Genomic DNA, 18,374 nt, shown 5'->3' with positions numbered 1-18,374 from the left:
CCTGACAGCAGCCCATCTAATAAATCGCATGCCATCCCGGGTCCTAAAATTCCAAACCCCATTAGACTATTTCAAAGAGTCTTACCCAAACTCCAGACTTCTTTCTGATATACCCCTTCGTGTCTTTGATTGTGTGGTGTTCATCCATGCACACGGGCCTAACCGTACCAAGTTTACCCCTCGAGCACAAAAATGCGTTTTTGTAGGATACCCTCTACATCAGCGTGGGTACAAGTGTTATCACCCTCCTTCCAAGAAATACTTTGTCTCTATGGATGTGACCTTTGAAGATCATCCATTCTTTCCCAATGGTTCTCTTCAGGGGGAGCATTCCAGTGAAGAAACCAATTGGGGTCTCAGTCTTTCTACCTTACCTGAACCTGAACCCATCCTTGATGTCAGTGTCAACACCAACGCACCCATCTTCCCAACTGAACAAGTCCCTTGGATCACATACTATAGAAAGAATCTCAGGAAGAAAATAATGCCACCTGTCATCTCTCCGGCTCCAGTTCATGAGTCTGAACAGAGATCAGTTTCAGGTACTAGTAGTCCTATCCCTGATCATGATAATAAATGTGATAACACTGATGCTTGTGTTGAAAATGTTGAGAGCAAAAGCAGGAAAGATAATGCCAGCAAGGATGTGATTGAGGTTGATGATGGTGCAGAGACAAATGAGTGTGTCTCTTGAGGACACGGTAGAACTTGGAAAAGAAGCCTCTCTTATTCCCGCTGGAAAAAATGTTGAGAGTGGGAAAATAACAGAACTGGAGGGAGAATGCAGTATGTCAGAAGAAAATAAAGATGAATCCCTTGATCTTCCGATTGTCCTGAGGAAAGGTACGAGATCATGTACTAAATATCCGTTGCAAAGTTACTTGTCCTATAGTAATTTATCTCCTGAGTTCAAGGCCCTCACTACAAGCCTAGACACAGTGGTGATACCAAAAAGTATACACACCGCATTGGAAAGTCCTGAATGGAAAGCAGCAGTCATGGAAGAAATGAAAGCCCTCGAGAAAAATCATACGTGGGATCAAGTCAATCTTCCAAGTGGTCATAAAACAGTCGGATGTAAATGGTATTCACAATAAAGTATAAGCCCGATGGAACTGTTGACAGATACAAAGCAAGATTAGTGGCTAGGGGTTTTACTCAGACGTTTGGGGTTGATTATTCAGAGACCTTTTCGCCAGTTGCAAAGCTAAATACAGTTTGGGTCCTCCTTTCTATATGAGCTTCACCAGCTTGATGTGAAGAATGCTTTTCTCAATGGAGAACTGGAGGAAGAAGTCTACATGAGTCCTCCTCCAGGATTTGAGAAACAGTTTGATCACCAAGTTTGCAGATTGAGAAAGTCCTTATATGGGCTAAAACAGTCACCAAGGGCTTGGTTTGGCAGATTTACTATGTTTGTAAAATCTCAAGGATATAAACAGGGTCATTCTGATCATACTCTGTTTACTAAAAGGTCTGTATCCGGGAAAATCGCAGTTTTGATTGTTTATGTTGATGACATTGTTATTTCAGGTGATGATACCTCAGAGATTGACCGATTGAAGGCAAAGATGGCTGAGGAATTCGAGATCAAGGACCTTGGAAAACTAAGATACTTCCTCGGAATGGAAGTAGCTCGATCAAGAGAAGGAATTTCAGTTTTCCAAAGGAAGTATACTCTGGACCTGCTCAAGGAAACAAGTATGACAGGGTGCAAACCAGTTGATACCCCTATAGAAGCCAATGCAAAGTTAAGTAATATGAGTAAAAGTGTTCCAGTGAGCAAAGAAAGATATCAGCGACTTGTTGAGAAATTAATATATCTTTCTCATACTAGACCCGACATCTCTTATGCAATAAGTATGGTAAGTCAGTTCATGCAGTCACCATACAAAGAACACATGAGGGCAGTGGAGCGCATTTTGAGATTTCTGAAAACTTCTTCAGGGAAAGGCTTGATGTTCAGGAAAACTGAAAAACGATGTATCGAAGCTTACACCGATGCTGATTGGGCAGGATCTGTAGTAGACAGAAAATCAACAACAGGATATTGTACCATTGTGGGGCATTCTTGTTACTTGGAGAAGCAAAAAACAAGGTGTTGTTGCTAGAAGCAGTGCTGAGGCAGAATACAGGGCCATGAGTCAGGAAATCTGTGAAGAGATCTGACTTGAAAAGTCTTGAAAGACCTTGATCAAGAGCATACCAGCCCAATGAAACTCTATTGTGATAATAAAGTAGCCATAAGCATAGCAAACAATCCTGTTCAACATGACAGAACAAAGCATGTGGAGATTGACCGGCACTTTATCAATGAAAGACTCGATAGTGGCAACATTTGTGTTCCTTATATTCCCTCCAATCAACAAATTGCAGATGTCCTAACAAAGGGGCTTTCTAGATAGTTGTTTGACGCTTGTGTGAGCAAGTTGGGACTTATTGACATCTATGCCCCAACTTGAGGGGGAGTGTTGAAATTAGGGTTTTGCGCTCTAGGCAATTTTGTCTTTTTCATTGTACCCTAGGGTTTCCCTGTTCTCTATTTAAGCTGTTGGTCTACTGTATTCCATTGTATCAGTTTCTAATAATAATTCCCTTATCCCGTGGTTTTTCTCCCCAATTAGGGTTCTCCACGTAAATTCTTGGTGTGCTACTTTCTTTTCCCTACTCTATTTTTCATCAATATATATATCAAGAAATTCAATGAAAAGTGAACTGAGTTTTTAGTTTCATATCCATCTTTTTTATTTTATTTGTTTGTTTTTTTGTGGTACCTATATTCTTGTCACTTTTGTTGTAGACAAGCAATACGATATTGAGCTTTTTATGGAAATGCTTTGAACAATGTTTTAATGTTTCCCCATTATTCTACATTAAAGCTTAGACATAAACAGAATCTAAATCTACTGTATAACTATGGTTTTCCCTTTTACCAAATGCAGGTTTTCCTCAGTATGCTATTGAAGGTTACTTTTCTTGATCTACCATTGTGGCATAGGATTCTTGTTCTTGAAAATTTGAGGGTAACTATAACTAAGTAGATTACATATGAATTTGTGGTTTGAATTCTGTCTTTGATATATATATTGGGTAGAACTTAGAAGTTTAATAATTGGATTTTGTCAATATTAATAGGGTTTTTGCATGGAGGCTAGAACTTTGCAGGTTCTTTTCCAGAACTTTGATATGTAAGCTTACTAACTCCAGTTTATTTTTTATATTGTACATTAAATACGAAATAGAAAATGCATGCTCATAAAATTTAAAGTCTTTGTATTTGAACATTAACCTCTTTTCATTATTTCAATGAAAAGTTTTGTTTGAGGGGGAAAAAAAGTCTCTGTATATGCTACATTAAAATAATTAAACAAATTTATTTGGTTCTCATGGAAAATATTGTAAAATATCTGCGAGAGTACTAGTCATGGATATCGAGATATATGGGTAAGATTTGTATGATACTAGTAAGGGGCATAATAGGTAATTAACTAGTGGTGTCTTGGCAGTTGGCTATAAATAAAGGGAACTATGGACCTTGGAGGGTGTGGATGATTTTGGTAAGAGTTTCCGTTGTGGTACTTTGGGAGAGAGATGGTCCTCTTGGAAAGCTATTAGTATATTGTAACTTTTCTTGATATTGCAATCTATTTCTATTTTCGTGTTCTTTGAGTTTTATCGTCAGGTGGTATCCCAACACTATAATAAAATAAATTGATAAATAGTAATACTTCTTTTTTGGTTGGCGTCGGCGAGGATCTTTGGAATCTTTGAATGTTGCAAAAGATTCAAATGGAAGCCAAATTTTAGAAATGCTAATCAAGGGGCTTTGCAAACTTTTTCCAAACTTTCCAGAAGTGGGCCAGTTATGTGGAGTGTTTCCATGAATGCCACGAACCAACTTAGACCAAAGGGAATTAGAATCTGACATTAACTTCCACCCCCATTTAACCAATAGCGCCTGACTTTTTATTTGTCTTTCCATTTAGTTTTGTAGAGTTCCTCAAAACCACTGTTTCCAACTGATATCAAAGATTTTGTAAATGATTTTGTGGTGAGAGAGCCTTCTTTTTCCAGCTTCCATTTCCAAGAATTTTCTTTATCCTTGAATTGAGGGGGGTGGGGGGGAGGTCACGTTCCAGCCATAGATTCCCTGATAGAGTGTCTGTGTCGAACATGGTTTCGCAATGGAGGCTTCCTTTTTAAGCGACAAAGCAAATAAGGATGGAGATTCATCATTAAGAATCAGATTATCCATCCATGAATCCATCATAAACTGAGTTTTGTTTTCCCTACCGGCATTGTGAGTGATATTTCTATAAACATGTACTTTTACTTTGTCAATATATTTCCAAGGCCCTTTAGCCAACTTTTTCTAATCTTTTAAATGTAAAAAGAATTGTGATGATTTGGTTGTTACATAGTCGACACTTTTTTTCTTTAGAAATAGAATTCTCAGGCTGGGAAATACCATTGAATTCTAAAGATGTTTAGGATGGTCGCACACGATTTCAACAAAGTCACACTTGGACAACAAATGGTTTTGAGGTGCGAAAGAAAAATGCTCTCTCCTCTCTCCTCCCCTTTCCCTCCTCAAGCCCTCTGGTGATCACCTTCTCTTCCCGATTACCCCTTCCTAATCCCAGTCCCCTCCACTCCGGCCTGTTCCTACTCCTTTCTTCCCTTTCTCTTCCCCTCTCATCCCCTTCTCTGCCTCTAGAACCCTTCACCCCTGTTTTAGCTAAACCTCGCCTCTGCATTTGACCCAATCACCCCTGTTTTCGCAACTCCATGGAACTAAAAAGTTGTCGCATTTCAGATCATTATTTTTGTATGTGGAAGGAAAAGAATGGTTTCCGTTTGGAAGATTTGAAGCGTGGTAAAAAATCTTTCCTCTCTTCAGAAGCTGCACGATGGATGGATGTTAGCTTAGGGAGACTTTTGAATGGGCCAACTTTCAAATTTTTCCTCCTTAAGGAAAGAGTGGATCAGGGCTTCATCCTAACTAAGTTTCAAAGCAAGAAGCAATGATTCATTGAATGCGCATTCTGGCCTTCCTCAGGAGGCAGAACAAATGCTCATATCCCTTACGACAATGGTGTGACAGGGTGGCTTGAGTTTAAGGAAATGGTGAGCCACTCTATTTCAGACCCTCCATCTTCTGGAAGCATACCAGATAATCTTCAAGCATCTTCAACAAAAAGCTTCTCAGAGTAGTGAAAGGTAAAAACCCTCCATCGATTCATTACCAGACCAGTCTACTCAAACATCCTTCAGTCCGCTGCCCCAAGCAAGAAGAAACAGAGCAAGCCCTGCTTCTGGGTTAAAAAGGAATCTGATGTCCTTCAAGAAGACTTCCATAATCTATGGTTAGTAGCAAGGCTTTTTGTTCATAATATGGAAGGAAATAGCAAGTGTGTTGAGAGGCTCCTTCAACTCCAAAGTCATTTTAAATCCCCTGCATGCAGATATGGCTCTAATCAGAATTGAACAAGGTGACCTTGGTGAATTGATCGAGTCTGTTGGACAGTGGCAACAATTTGGCCCCTTTCACCTTCGTTTTGAAAAATGGAATCCAAAAAAGCATGGAAGGCCAACGTTATAAAAGGCTTTGGGGGCTGGTTGAGCATAAAAAATCTTCCCCTGGATTTTTGGTACAGAAGTACTTTTGAAGTTATTGGTGCCTACTTTGGTGGTCTGGAATGTATAGCTGCTGAGACCCTCAACCTCATTAATATTCAAGAATCCAAAATCAGAGTTAAAAGGAATTTATGTGGATTCATCCCGGCGACTATAGAAGTTAAACATACATGGTAGTATTTACTTAAATTTTGGGGATATAAAGTGCTCGGATCCCCCTGTTATTAACTCCGGTGAAGTTTCTATTGATGAGTTCTCAAATCCTTTATATATTTTACGTTTAAATCAAGCTTTGAAGGATGAAGGGGTTGATTCACTGGCCCTACATTCAGATTGGTCCTTTTTAGCTTCCTACCAGTCGATTCCAAGCTACTCGAGGAACCCCAATACTCCAATGGAAAATGTTCAACAGTCGAATGCCAATTCGGTGAGTTTTTTCCGGCCAAACACAGCAGACGAAGGGAAAGGTCAACCAGTTGATAGTTAGAAAGGAAGAAGAAACGTCACAAATAAAAATGAAGATTCGTCTTTAATGATGAGAGAGAAGATTTCAGCCGTTCAAGTATTAAATAAAGTTGTCTCCAGCAATTCATTTAATAAAGAGGAAGAAGAGGAAAAGTCACAACCCCTTATCAGCCCTTCAGCCGATCCATCTCCCTCCCAAATTGTTTTCAACACGTCAGAAAAGCAGCATGAAGGCCAAGGAAAATCTTTAAACGAATCGGTCTTTGTATCCCCCAATAAATCAGGGGTATTTGAAAAGTCTTATAAAGAAGGACAGGTCAACAATGTTGTTATTTCAGCCTCCGATATTATTACCAGCCACGTTGGAAGTCCCCCAAGCTGCCATTCTCCAGTACAAAACCAATCAATCATTCGGGCCCACTTCTCCAATGTCTTCACTTGGAGAAAACATCCTTCAAAAATAAATGGACAGGTCTTCAAGATAGGTCCTTATCGACAGAAAATGAGGCTTCTGATCCTTCCATTTTAGTGCAGAGTGAAAGTAACCATGACTTGCTAGAGGTATGTTGCACCAAAATCCAACTCCCCTCTCCAACTTTAAATAAAACCTTCCCCAGCCCTCAAACTCTGCATTTCAATCACTCCAGTTTCAAAATTCCAGAGTCAAGCAACACTTTCATTAGGGGATTACCCTGCACCCCTCTAAAGCCAAGAAGTTTAGAGATTCGGGAATTCGACTCACCGTTCAGTGTAAGCAGTGTTGAATTGGAATTTTGCCCTGTTTCGAATCAAGATGAAAGGCTCCAAGATTCTGCCCTTGGATTAGACCTCCAGACTTTATTATCTATTGAAGAAAAGGATACATCTTTGAAGCATTGTTCTCCTCACTCCTCCTCAGTTCAGCCTCCAGAAATTCCAGAGCACCTATCCTCAATAGTTAAGGATTGCGGATTCATTTTGGTCTGAAAACTCCCTTCCCTGACAGCCTCCTCCCACTTTCCAGCTAATGAAGATTCTTTCATGGAATACAAGGGTCTTAAAGACCTAAATAAGAGAATTGCAATTAGAAGGCTGCTCAAACCTAAATAAGAGAATTGCAATTAGAAGGCTGCTCAAAAGCTTACATCTAGATGTAGTCCTTATTCAGGAGTCGAAGGAGAGTTTAGATGCTGCCTTCTAAGGAAATTGGTTGGGAATCAGTGGATTCTTTTGGAAAATCTGGTGGTTTATTAACAATGTGGGATAGCAGCAAAATTGAAGTTGTAGAATCCCTTGAAGGGGGATACTCCCTGACAATCAAATGTCGTACCTTATGTAAGAAAGTCTGCTGGGTTACTAATGTTTATGGACCGGTTGATTATAAGGAGAGAAAATATGTATGGCCAGAGCTCTCAGCCATTGCAGGGTACTGCCCTGATGATTGGTGCTTAGGAGGGGATTTTAACCTAACCCGTTGGAGTCATGAACGATCACCAGCTGGAAGATATACCAAAGGCATGAAGCTTTTTAATGATTTCATCGATTCAGCCAACCTGCTAGAGATTCCTTTATCAGATGGGAAATTTACTTGGTTCAGGGGAGAAAATTCTAACTCAAAATCTCTGCTGGATAGATTTTTTATTAACAAGGAATGTGATGAATTGTTTACTAATTCAAAGGTGAATCGTCAGGTACGACTTCTTTCTGATCATTTCACTTTACTCCCTAAGTGTAGGAACTATTAATTGGGGCCATCTCCATTCAGATTTTGTAACAGCTAGTTACTTAACAAAGAGTGTGTCTCTTCCATTGAAAAATCATGGAAAAACAGCAATATAAAGGGTTGGCCAGGCTATGTCATCAATGCAAACTTAAGGCTGGTCAAAAAAGCTCTAAAAACTTGGTTAGCTGAATTCCAAAAAGTACAAAACAAAGATGAAATGGCCCTGTCAAAGGAATTAGCTGAAAAGGAAGCTCAGATTGACTCTTTGGGAGGGGACTCAGTGTTAGCAGCAAACATATCCAAGCTAAAAACAGAATTGCTAAGAATATATATGCTGAAAGAAAGGGATCTAATACAGAAATGTAAGTTGAATTGGTTGAAATTGGGAGATGAAAACTCTAGTTTTTTCATCGGTTTTTGGCAGCAAGGAAAAGGAAGAACCAGATTATTGAGCTACTCAATGACCAAGGGATGCCTACAAACTCATCCAAGGAAGTTGAAGAAATTATCCTAAACTTTTATGATTCTCTCTACTTCAAATTCCCAGGTGTTAGGTACTTACCAGCCCCTTTAGATTGGCCCTAAGTCTCACAAGTCCAGAATGCTATGCTCACTACATGCTTCATGGAAACAGAAATTGTTCTGGCCATCAAATCTTTGGGAAAAAACAAAACCCCTGGTCTAGATGGCTTTACCTCAGAGTTTCTTTTAAGATTCTGGCCTTTAGTCAAGGATAATTTTACTAAGCTCTTCGAGGACTTTCACTCTAGTGGCAAATTGAACGCGTGTGTAAGAGAAAATTTCATTTGCCTTATCCAAAAAAAAGAAGATGCAGTCTCCATCAAGGACTTCAGACCAATCAGCCTTACTACCCTAACTTACAAAGTAGTGGCTATGGTTATCGCAGGAAGATTGAAAAAAGTAATGAATTCTATTACCGGCCCATCTCAGAATGCTTTCATCGAAGGAAGACAAATTCTTGATGCCGTTTTGATTGCTAATGAAGTAGTGGAAGATTACAGAGCAAAAAAGAAAAAGGGATGGATATTAAAGCTCGATATGGAGAAGGCCTTCGACCGGGTGGATTGGTTATTTCTAGAGAAGATTTTAATTGCAAAAAATTTCGACTCTCGATGGATCTTATGGATTTTGGGCTGCATTAAAGACCCTAAATTCTCAATCATCATCAATGGTAGACCCCGAGGTCGTCTCCTTGCCTCAAGAGGTATTAGACAAGGAGATCCCTTGTCACCTTTCCTCTTCATCTTATTAAGTGAAGTGCTCAGCTCTATCATTGAAAAGCTGTATGTTAATGGTGTATATGAGGGTTTTGTGGTTGGTAAGGAGAGGATACATGTTCCATTGCTTTAGTTTGCGGATGATACTCTCATTTTTTGCAAATATGAGAACGAAATGCTTCTAAAGCTAAAGAAAGCAATCAATCTCTTTGAATGGTATTCTGGTCAAAAGGTTAACTGGGAAAAGTCAGCCCTCAATGGAATTAATGTAGCAGAAAGTGACTTATCAACGATGGCTGGTATTCTTAATTGCAAGGCCGAAGCCCTCCCCATTTCTTATCTTGGTTTACCCCTTGGAGGTTATCCTAAGCAATGCTCTTTTTGGCAGCCTGTGGTTGAAAAGGTCCATCGGAAGCTGGATAAATAGAAACGTTTTAATCTCTCAAGAGGGGGCAGGGCAACTCTTTGTTCATCCATCTTATCAAACCTCCCAATATACTATATGTCTATCTTCTCAATGCTAGACTCAGTGGTTTGCTCCCTAGAAAGATTAATCCAAAACTTCTTTTGGGAAGGCCATAAAGGAAGCAAAATTAATCACTTGGCTAAATGGAGTTTAGTCTCTCGTTCTACTTTAAATGGAGGACTTGGTTTGGGAGGACTCAAAGCTAAGAACACGGCTTTGCTTGCCAAATGGGGCTGGCGGTACATGATGGAGGAGAATGCATACTGGAGAAGGATCATCTCCAACATCCACGGCGAAGGACCTTTTGATTGGCACACTTCTGGGAAGTATGGGAATAGTTTGAGAAGTCCATGGATAAACATTTCAAAAAGCTGGTCCAAGATTGAAAACTTAGCTCCCTTTACTGTTGGAGAGGGGAATAGAGTCAGCTTTTGGTCAGATCCTTGGCCTTCCCATTCTCCTTTGTCTTCTTTGTTTCCATCTCTGTTTAGGATCTCCTTTTTACCAAGGGGTTCTATAGCTGAACATTGGGATCATTCTTTAAACTCTTGGTCCATCACCTTTTGAAGGCTGCTAAAGGAAGAGGAGATGGCTCACTTTCAAGCACTGCTGCTTGCTTTATCAGAAAAGGCAGTTTCTTCTAACCCGGACAGTCGCCATTGGTCCTTGGAAGCCTCAAGTTTTTTCACAGTCAAGTCCCTCTCAACCCACCTCTCTTCCAAGCCACCTATGGAGATCTACCTCTTCAAAGCTCTTTGGAAATCTAAATGTCCAAGGAGAGTGAACATTCAGATATGGATTATGCTGTTTGGCCTATTGAATTGCTCTACGGTTCTGCAAAGAAAGCTTCATTCAGCCACCCTACTTCCCTCTGTTTGTCCTCTATGTTATTCGGCTGGTGAAGACTTACAAGACCTCTTTTTCTCATGCACATTTGCAGAAAAGTGTTGGTGGTCTTTCTTTCAGATGTTTAATTTTGTAGGAGTTTTTGGTGATAGTCTCAGAGGCAATTCAATCTATCTTCCCAAAAGAGCTAAGCTTTCTGATATTTGGTTTGAAAGAAATCAGAGAATTTTCCATGATGCTAGGAAAAATTGGGAGTTTCGCTTCGATTCAGCTAAAAGGAATGCGTCGGCTTGGTGCTCTTTGAACAAAGAGTTTGATGGCTTCTCAATTCAAGACATTTTTCTTAATTGGCAGGCTTTTATTTTTCCAGCATTTTAACTTTTACCAGTTTTTTGTCTCGGGTGTCATTTCATTTCTAAAGATGTACTCGTTTTTCTTTTCAAGTAGACATGGGTTTTTCCTTCTTGTTTGCTCTTTATGCTCTTTGAATCTCTTGTACTTTGGAGCATTAGTCTCTTCCTATATTGCAATAATAAAGAGACCCGTATCCTTTTACAAAAAAATGGAATTCTCAGCCATCATTGAATTTTTCCATCCTGATTAGTAAATTGGATTTTTCTCAATTGTTTTTACAAAGATGTCAATTATTACTTGAGGATAAAGGTTTAGCATGGAAGATTCTTTTAGGTTTTCTTTTTTTTCTTTTTTTTTTTTTGGGGGNCATCTGTGTATTTTAAAGTATATTAATTACTGATTTTCGTTGGTCTTGCAGGCATCCAAAAAACACAAATGTTGTTGAAGGCATTGTTAAATCCCTTGCTCGAGTTGTGTCCAACGTACAGGTATTTAATAAATTGCTCGACCATTATCACCTTTTGAGGTAGCTTTTTGGCTGTGATAAATTAATAAAGGGGCGAAGGAAAAGGTAGATGGATTAAATGGGAAATTGAGATTGGTTGAGAGGAGAAAAGGAATGAACACAAGGACACTGGCTCCACCATTTGGCGTCCTTGTATTTTTTGTATTAAGTATTGTCTTTCTTGCATCTTTCTTTTTGAAAAGGAAACAAGCATCATCATTGAATTAATGAAATTGTCTTTCTTGCATCTGTTCTTTTTGTTTGTGTTTCCTGTTCCTAAGGGTTAGCTTTTAGTCCTATTGGTTCGCTTTTTGCTTTCTTTCAATCCCTTTGGGGAGACTGGATTCTTGAATGTTTTTCTTCCTTTTCATCAATTAATGAAAACCAAAAAAAAAAAAAAAAAAAAAAAAGATTTTTTTTTTCTTGTTTAGAATATACATATAAAGCTAATAAGGAAGAACCTGATCATTTCTTTCTCTTTTGTCTGGCTGTCGCTAATATGTATTACATATATTTGAATGCTTCTCTGGAACATAAAAGATTTTGTGCGGCCACAATTGGAACTTGGAAGGAGAGAAAATAACGGATTTTTATTTTTTGTTAATGGGTGTTTCATGATTCTGTGGGAAGCTTGGCTAAAAAGAAATGAATGAATTTTCAGTGGCAAAGAGAGAAATTTTGATCAACTTCTGGTTGCAATTGTTTTTCATGCCTCTTGTTGGTATAATTAATCTAAATGCTTTCTGTAATCATGTCTAATCCTTTATGCAAACTAATTGAAGATCGTTTTTTCTTTTTTTAATTTCACTATGGCCTATATCTAATATCTTAGAGATGGAGCTCCAACAATACTCAAACCAAGTCGGGATTCTTATTTAAAAGCTCAAATACAATAGGTTAACCTTTTATCGATAGAGTATTTTAATTCACTGATAAACTAACATAACAAGAAAAATAAAGTCACAACCCTAAACATTGTGTCGCCATTCATGTCCAAGAAATATTTCGCACTATGAAAAAGGAAACACCAAGATCTTAAAGAAATTGGTCAAGTGAACTAAGTTCTACTAACTCTCATGGCTCTGAATGATTACTTTATCTGCAAACTTGATGTTAATAATATCTCTTCCAAGTGTCAACCTAGTTGAGATGCCCGGGTGTGCTAGTTGATCCGTTTGGTATTCAGTTGTTATTTAACTCATTGTATAATCCTCTTGTATTTTGGACTTTTGCTCACTATTCTCTTATATCAATGAATTGTTTCCTTTTAAAAAAAATAATCTCTTCCAACTGCAAACAATATTTGACACCGATAAAAAGACAAAAGTGTCGAACTAAATACTGATGAAAAGATGTAAATATTGTAGGTCCATGAGACGAGTGAAGAAAGCCTGGCAGCCGTGGCTGGAATGTTTAGTAGCAAGGCCAAAGGTAACTATTTTCTTTATTTAACTTGCCTTATTAAATCAAATTATCCTCTATCTACGGGAACTATGTAAATTGTAGTTTGCTTTCTTTTCCCACCGTACATCCGTTGCTACAATAAATCTTTTTTGGTCTGATCTTTTTGGTTAACTTTTGTCTGGGAAATTGTTTTTCCTCCACGTAATGAGAAGTATAAACTTTTGGGCGAAGAATATTTCAAATATGCTAATAATCCTAATGAATTTTAACTGCATGTAATTGATAATGCTAAAAATATAAACTAATTTATATGTTTTCTCAATCAAAATCTTTTAACTGCATGTAATGAGGATTATAAACTTCTGGACGAAGAATATTTTAGACATGCTAATCCTAATAAAATTTTAACTGCACGTAATTATTAATGCTAAACATCTGGACTAACTTATATGTTCTCTCAATCAAAATTAAAGCTACTAGCTAAAATTCATTCTCCAATATGATATGGAGATTACACTTTCTTACTCTAGCCAATATTTTGTTAAGGATTTAATATTCACTTAGTCGTCAGGTTGCATCTGAACTACAGTGGCTTCAATCTGAGCTTGGGTGCTAGCCATTTTCAAACCCCTCATAGCATTTTCAGGACCTTCAAATCTACCATTTCTGCATGATTTCTAATGTCCCTTGGTCTGCTTCCTTCTTTTCTTTTGAATCACAGGAAATGATTCAATCTTGAACTGGGCTTGACTATTCAGTTGAAGTGAGAGTTGGAATGAAACTGTTCATCAAGCCATTTCTTGCCTCAACCCCTTAAATAGTAAGGAGACCTCTTGACTATAATTAATACGGTGGGCCTTTGCTAGGCAATTAGAGTACTACCATTATTCTATTATACCACGAGGGTCTCTGTTGACACCACCCTGGGGGACCAGTCCCCCACTTTAGGCATAGGCTAAAAAAGTCTAGACATATCAAATTGTTTTTTGACATGTATAAAGTCGAGGAAAACCTTGGAAGTTCTCCTAACCTGCCTCGGAATGAATTGGAGAGAATTGTAACATGAGGAATGTCCGCATCTCGTCGCAAGGTTGTGGACAAGGAGGGATTCAAATCCCTAACACTGGGGTTCACAACCATGTGTTTGAATACCGTCCAGCAAAGAAAGTGAAGGGGAGCGGACAACAAATTGGTGGGTGCTGCAGAACCGTGTGATTGATCCGTCTTGGAGGAAGAAAGTATTCACTTTTACAGAAAATACTTTAATATCAGCACTTCTAAGAACTTGTAGGATAGACTTTTGATTTATATGGATTTCGCACAGCATGGCCGGCAACGGGCCCTAAGCACTCTAAATGACTCATCACTCATGAATAGAATTGTGGGAAGGTAATGGGGAAAGTTAAAGATTAGTTTGTTAGTTTTACAAAGTTGGTAAAGTTGGTTGAAGAAGTAACTAGTAAACGATCCTTCCTTACATGGTAGTGCTTTTAATGTTGCCTTCTCGTTGATGAAGATATTATTGCAGATTCTAATTTGGTTGGAAAATCTTAAAGCTGATTCTTCGCATGTAAAAGAATTAATTTCCTTGGTTTTTGATTTTTTATTTTTTTTGATAGGAAACAAACTTTTTATTGATAACATGAAAAGAGTCTAGTGTTCAACATACAATGAAACATAAAAGAATGATAATGAAAACTTGGACTAGAAGAATACAAGCAATGAGAAACCCAATGAGAACTTGGATTAGAAGAATACAAGCAATGACAAACCGAATAAATAGAAAAAATTGACCTATTAAAAAATTTCAGTTGAGGGATACTCTCTTTGAGCTTTAGGGCTTTTTGGTTGTGGCTGGTTTTGTGTTGCTTGCTCTTCTCCAGTTTGCTCTTTTGGGCTTTGGTGTTCTAGTCAGCTGTGGGATCTTCTTTGCTTGTCTGTTTAATTTGGCTCTTTTTTTGTGATTCCTCCAATCCTGTATTTTTTTTCTTTCTTAAGGTTGATTTCTGGCCTTTTTAATTCTGTTTTCTCCCTCTTAATCAATTAGCTTGTTTCTTTCAATACCTCAATGATTTGGTGATTATTGAATGAGCTTCCATTTCCCATCACTTGTCTGCTGCCTGTTCTTGATTCTTGGTTATGGCCCCTTGATTCTTCTTCATTGTTTACTGTTAAATCTCTTATGTAAGATTTGGTAGGTGCAGTTGATCCGCTTTTATCTGATCTTTACTTTGTTATTTAGAAGGACTCTTGTCCGAAGAAGATCAAAATTTTTCTTTGGGAGGTTAATTTGGTTGCCATTAACACTGCTGATCTTCTTCAATGTCGAATGCCTTATATGTCTCTTTCGCCTTCCATGTGTCTCATATGTCCATAATCATTCTGAATATCCAACCATCCTATTTATACATTGTCTTTTTGCATCTAGATTTTGGACTATTATTATGGAGGCTTTTGGATATTCTATGTCATGTCCTAATTCTATTTTTGATCTTCTTGCTACTTTGGTGATGGGTCATCTTTTTGGTGGTACTAAAGAGATGATTTGGCTGGCTCTGTTGCGTGCCTTCTTCTGGCTTTTATGGGACGAGAGAAATGGTCACTTTTTTTTTTGACTTCTTCCTCTTTTGATAGATTTTTGGAATCAGTTCTTTTTACTGCTTTCTCTTGGTGCAAAATTAAGCACTCTTTTAATAATTATAGTTTATCCTTCTTAATTACCAATTGGCAATCTCTTTTGTAATCACCTATAGGTGTTTTGGGGTTTCTACTTATTTCAGTTATCAATGAAATGTTTCTTTATCTCCCCCCTCGAAAAAAAAAAAAAAACTCAAGAAATGAAGACACATTTCCTACAGGGATTGAGTGGAGTCTCGATGGTGATGCTTCAAATGCCACTGTTTTAGTTGCCAGTGAGGCGCATGCAATAACCCTGGCCGTTGAGGGCCTATTGGGTGTTGTATTTACTGTGGCTACTTTAACCGATGAAGCAGTTGACCTTGGGGAGGTATCTTGGTTTTCATTTTACCGTTCTGATATACTTTACGATCATTCATTTTATTGAGATGCAATATGAGATAGGCTAATCATATCTTGTGTTCTTTTGATGTTATAGCTTGAATCCCCCAGGTCCGATTATGATCCATCAGGAAAGTGTAATGGAAGAATAGCAAGTGTCTGCATTTCGATGGTTGATTCTTTGTGGCTGACAATACTTGATGCATTGTCCCTTATTCTTACTAGGTACGTTAATTCTTTCTCTCCCTCTGTATAGCATGTTCGTAATTGGTGCAGGACTTGAATTATGCTTCTGATGAAAGATCACAGGGAGAGGCTATTGTCTTGGAGATCTTGAAAGGATATCAAGCTTTCACGCAGGTGACTGAATATGCTTACTGTTATCTTATCGCGACGGTGTTTTCCCTGAGGATTTTGTTGTGAGAAAACCGTTGCTTAGCTTTCTTTTAAAGTGTCAAGAACTATTGTTGACATTTCTTTTTATGAAGGAACTTAAATGATCAAATGATTTGAGTTAAATTGAGTGGATTCACGTAATCAAACATTACTTAGCTAACATACCTCCATTTAGTAATAACTTTTCTTCCTAACACTGTGATGCACTGTGAGTGGAACGTACATAAAATTCAATGCAACCAAACTCATTAGAATGGCTAGAAAATGATGCCTGTTTATTTTTATGGTTTTATACGACAACTCTTAGTGATGTTATTTCTTTAACAAGTGCAAAGTTTTCATCAAATATGAAAAGAAAGAAAAAGTTAAAGGAAGAAACTCCCATAAGGAGTGAAAAGAACTAGCAACCAAACCAAAAAGAAAGGAATTCCCAAAGATACATTAAATGAAATAAAACAATGAAGAACCAAACACCTCAAGGAGAAACAGACACAATAAACCTAGAAGTAAATCCTTGATGCCCAAGAGTCGTTGAAGTTAGACAAAGAATGCATAATCAGGAAGTAAAGCATTACCTACAGAGACTAATTCAACTCCCTAATGAATGAAATAGTAGAATGCTTAGAGGTTTGGTGAGGGATCCTTCGCATGTTTAGTCCCTCGTTAGATTTTATGTTTCTCTTTGGGCTTCGATTTTGAAGAGCTTTTCTAATTATTCTATAAGTTCTATTTTGCACATTGGATCCCTTTCTTGTAGTAGGGCTTCCTTTTGAGGACTTGTTTTTTTGGATGGCTTTGTATTCTTTCATTTTTCTAAATGTAAGTTATTTTATAAAAAAATCAAGCTCCTTAACCAATGAAAAAACTTTAAAAGCAAAGGCCATCAAGTCCTTGAAAGAGGGACTTTAAGGGATTTCTGACAAGGATTGTTTTTCTCTTGATGAGATATTAAATGGGGGAAGAAAAGGATTCATTAAAGGACAGGTTAAAAAATGAGGAACCTTGAATGTTCAGTTTGTGAATAAGTCGTTGGGAATAATGAAGTAAATGAAAGGTCATCAAGTCCCTTAAAAGAGGTTGTGGATACTTTTAGAAGCGTATAGAGAATTCCTATCGAGCAGCAAAGAAGACATAAGCCCTCTTCAATTATTAAGGTCCCCTCAATTGAATTTTAATTTGTCTGTTCTTTTTATATCAATTTTGATGGAACTAAAAAAATTATATTCTAATGAATAAAATAGTAAGACACAAAGCCTTCTTATATAGGAGAAAGGCTCGATACAAAAAATGAAAGGATAATAATCATTAATGATTGTCCCCTAATTAATATATTTACAACCAACACTCCCCTTCATTTCTTTTCATTGTAATTCAGTATCGTATGTCTATTTTTTCCTTTTCTTTTGCTATTTCTCCTTTCACGAGTACTTTTATTTTTTTAAAAATTAAAATAGCAACACTCCTTTTCAAGTTGGTTTAGATATCTTTCTTTTTAGCTTGAAAGAATAATACGAGTAAAATCATTAATGTATAAATATATTTAATTAATATATTTACAAACAACAATCCCCTTCAAGTTGGTTTAAATATATATTTCATTGTTAGCTTGTCAATCATTCTATCAAATTATATTTTTGGTAGTCCTTTAGTCGAAACTACAACAGTTTGCTATGTAGTTGGGAAGTAGGGAATACTTATCATATACTTATCACACCAATATCAATTTCCTCTATGAAGTGCTTGTTCGACTTCGATACATTGAACTAGATTGTGTAGCATCGTTTTTATTTAAAAAAAAACTAGATTGTGTAGCATTGGTTAATTGGTTTAAAGGAGGAGTTGGTCGGAATAAAAAGTTGGAGGAAACTGACCAACCTACTGAATGAAAGAGAGATATATATTTTTTTAAATATATATATTTTTAATTTGAAATCTGTGCATATAATCAATAATTTCAAATGGTTTTGGAGAAAACTGTTTTCGCCCATGGTTTTCTCAAAACCAAAGATGTTTCTTGGAGCCACGAATGGTTTCCGCAAAACCACTTTTACTTTTAGAAAATATCAATTTATACCCCTGAACTTTGAGGGTTGTATCAATTTAAGTCCTAAACTAATAATTGCTCAGTTTAAACCTTGAACTTTAGGCATTATATGAATTTAAAGCTCAAACTAATAATTGTATCAATTTAAACCTTGAACTTTCTAAGTATATCAATTTAAACCCTGAACTTTCATAAGTGTATCCAAATAAAACATAATGGATTTAAATTAATACACTTAGAAAGTTCAGAGTTTGCATTGATACAGTTATTAGTTTGGAGTTTAAATTAATACAACCCTT

The 18,374-nt window shown here is 37.3% G+C and overlaps 1 protein-coding gene across 3 annotated transcripts in view; it reads left to right on the top strand.

Moving 5' to 3' along the window:
* Positions 1-18,374, top strand: part of LOC120071257 (protein MON2 homolog) — a 59,773-nt gene that overhangs the window by 20,396 nt on the left and 21,003 nt on the right. For all 3 annotated transcript variants that reach the window (XM_039023417.1, XM_039023416.1, XM_039023418.1), the window contains 7 exons: positions 2,943-3,023; positions 3,136-3,188; positions 11,127-11,196; positions 12,581-12,644; positions 15,476-15,624; positions 15,733-15,860; positions 15,938-15,995. In XM_039023417.1, coding sequence (XP_038879345.1) covers positions 2,943-3,023; positions 3,136-3,188; positions 11,127-11,196; positions 12,581-12,644; positions 15,476-15,624; positions 15,733-15,860; positions 15,938-15,995 — 603 coding nt within the window. The remainder of the gene's footprint in view (positions 1-2,942; positions 3,024-3,135; positions 3,189-11,126; positions 11,197-12,580; positions 12,645-15,475; positions 15,625-15,732; positions 15,861-15,937; positions 15,996-18,374) is intronic.

The sequence above is a fragment of the Benincasa hispida genome, chromosome 2, assembly GCF_009727055.1.
Source record: "Benincasa hispida cultivar B227 chromosome 2, ASM972705v1, whole genome shotgun sequence".
NCBI lineage: Eukaryota > Viridiplantae > Streptophyta > Magnoliopsida > Cucurbitales > Cucurbitaceae > Benincasa > Benincasa hispida.
Note: the sequence above shows the minus strand (reverse complement) of the source record. Positions and strands in the feature narration are given on the sequence as shown.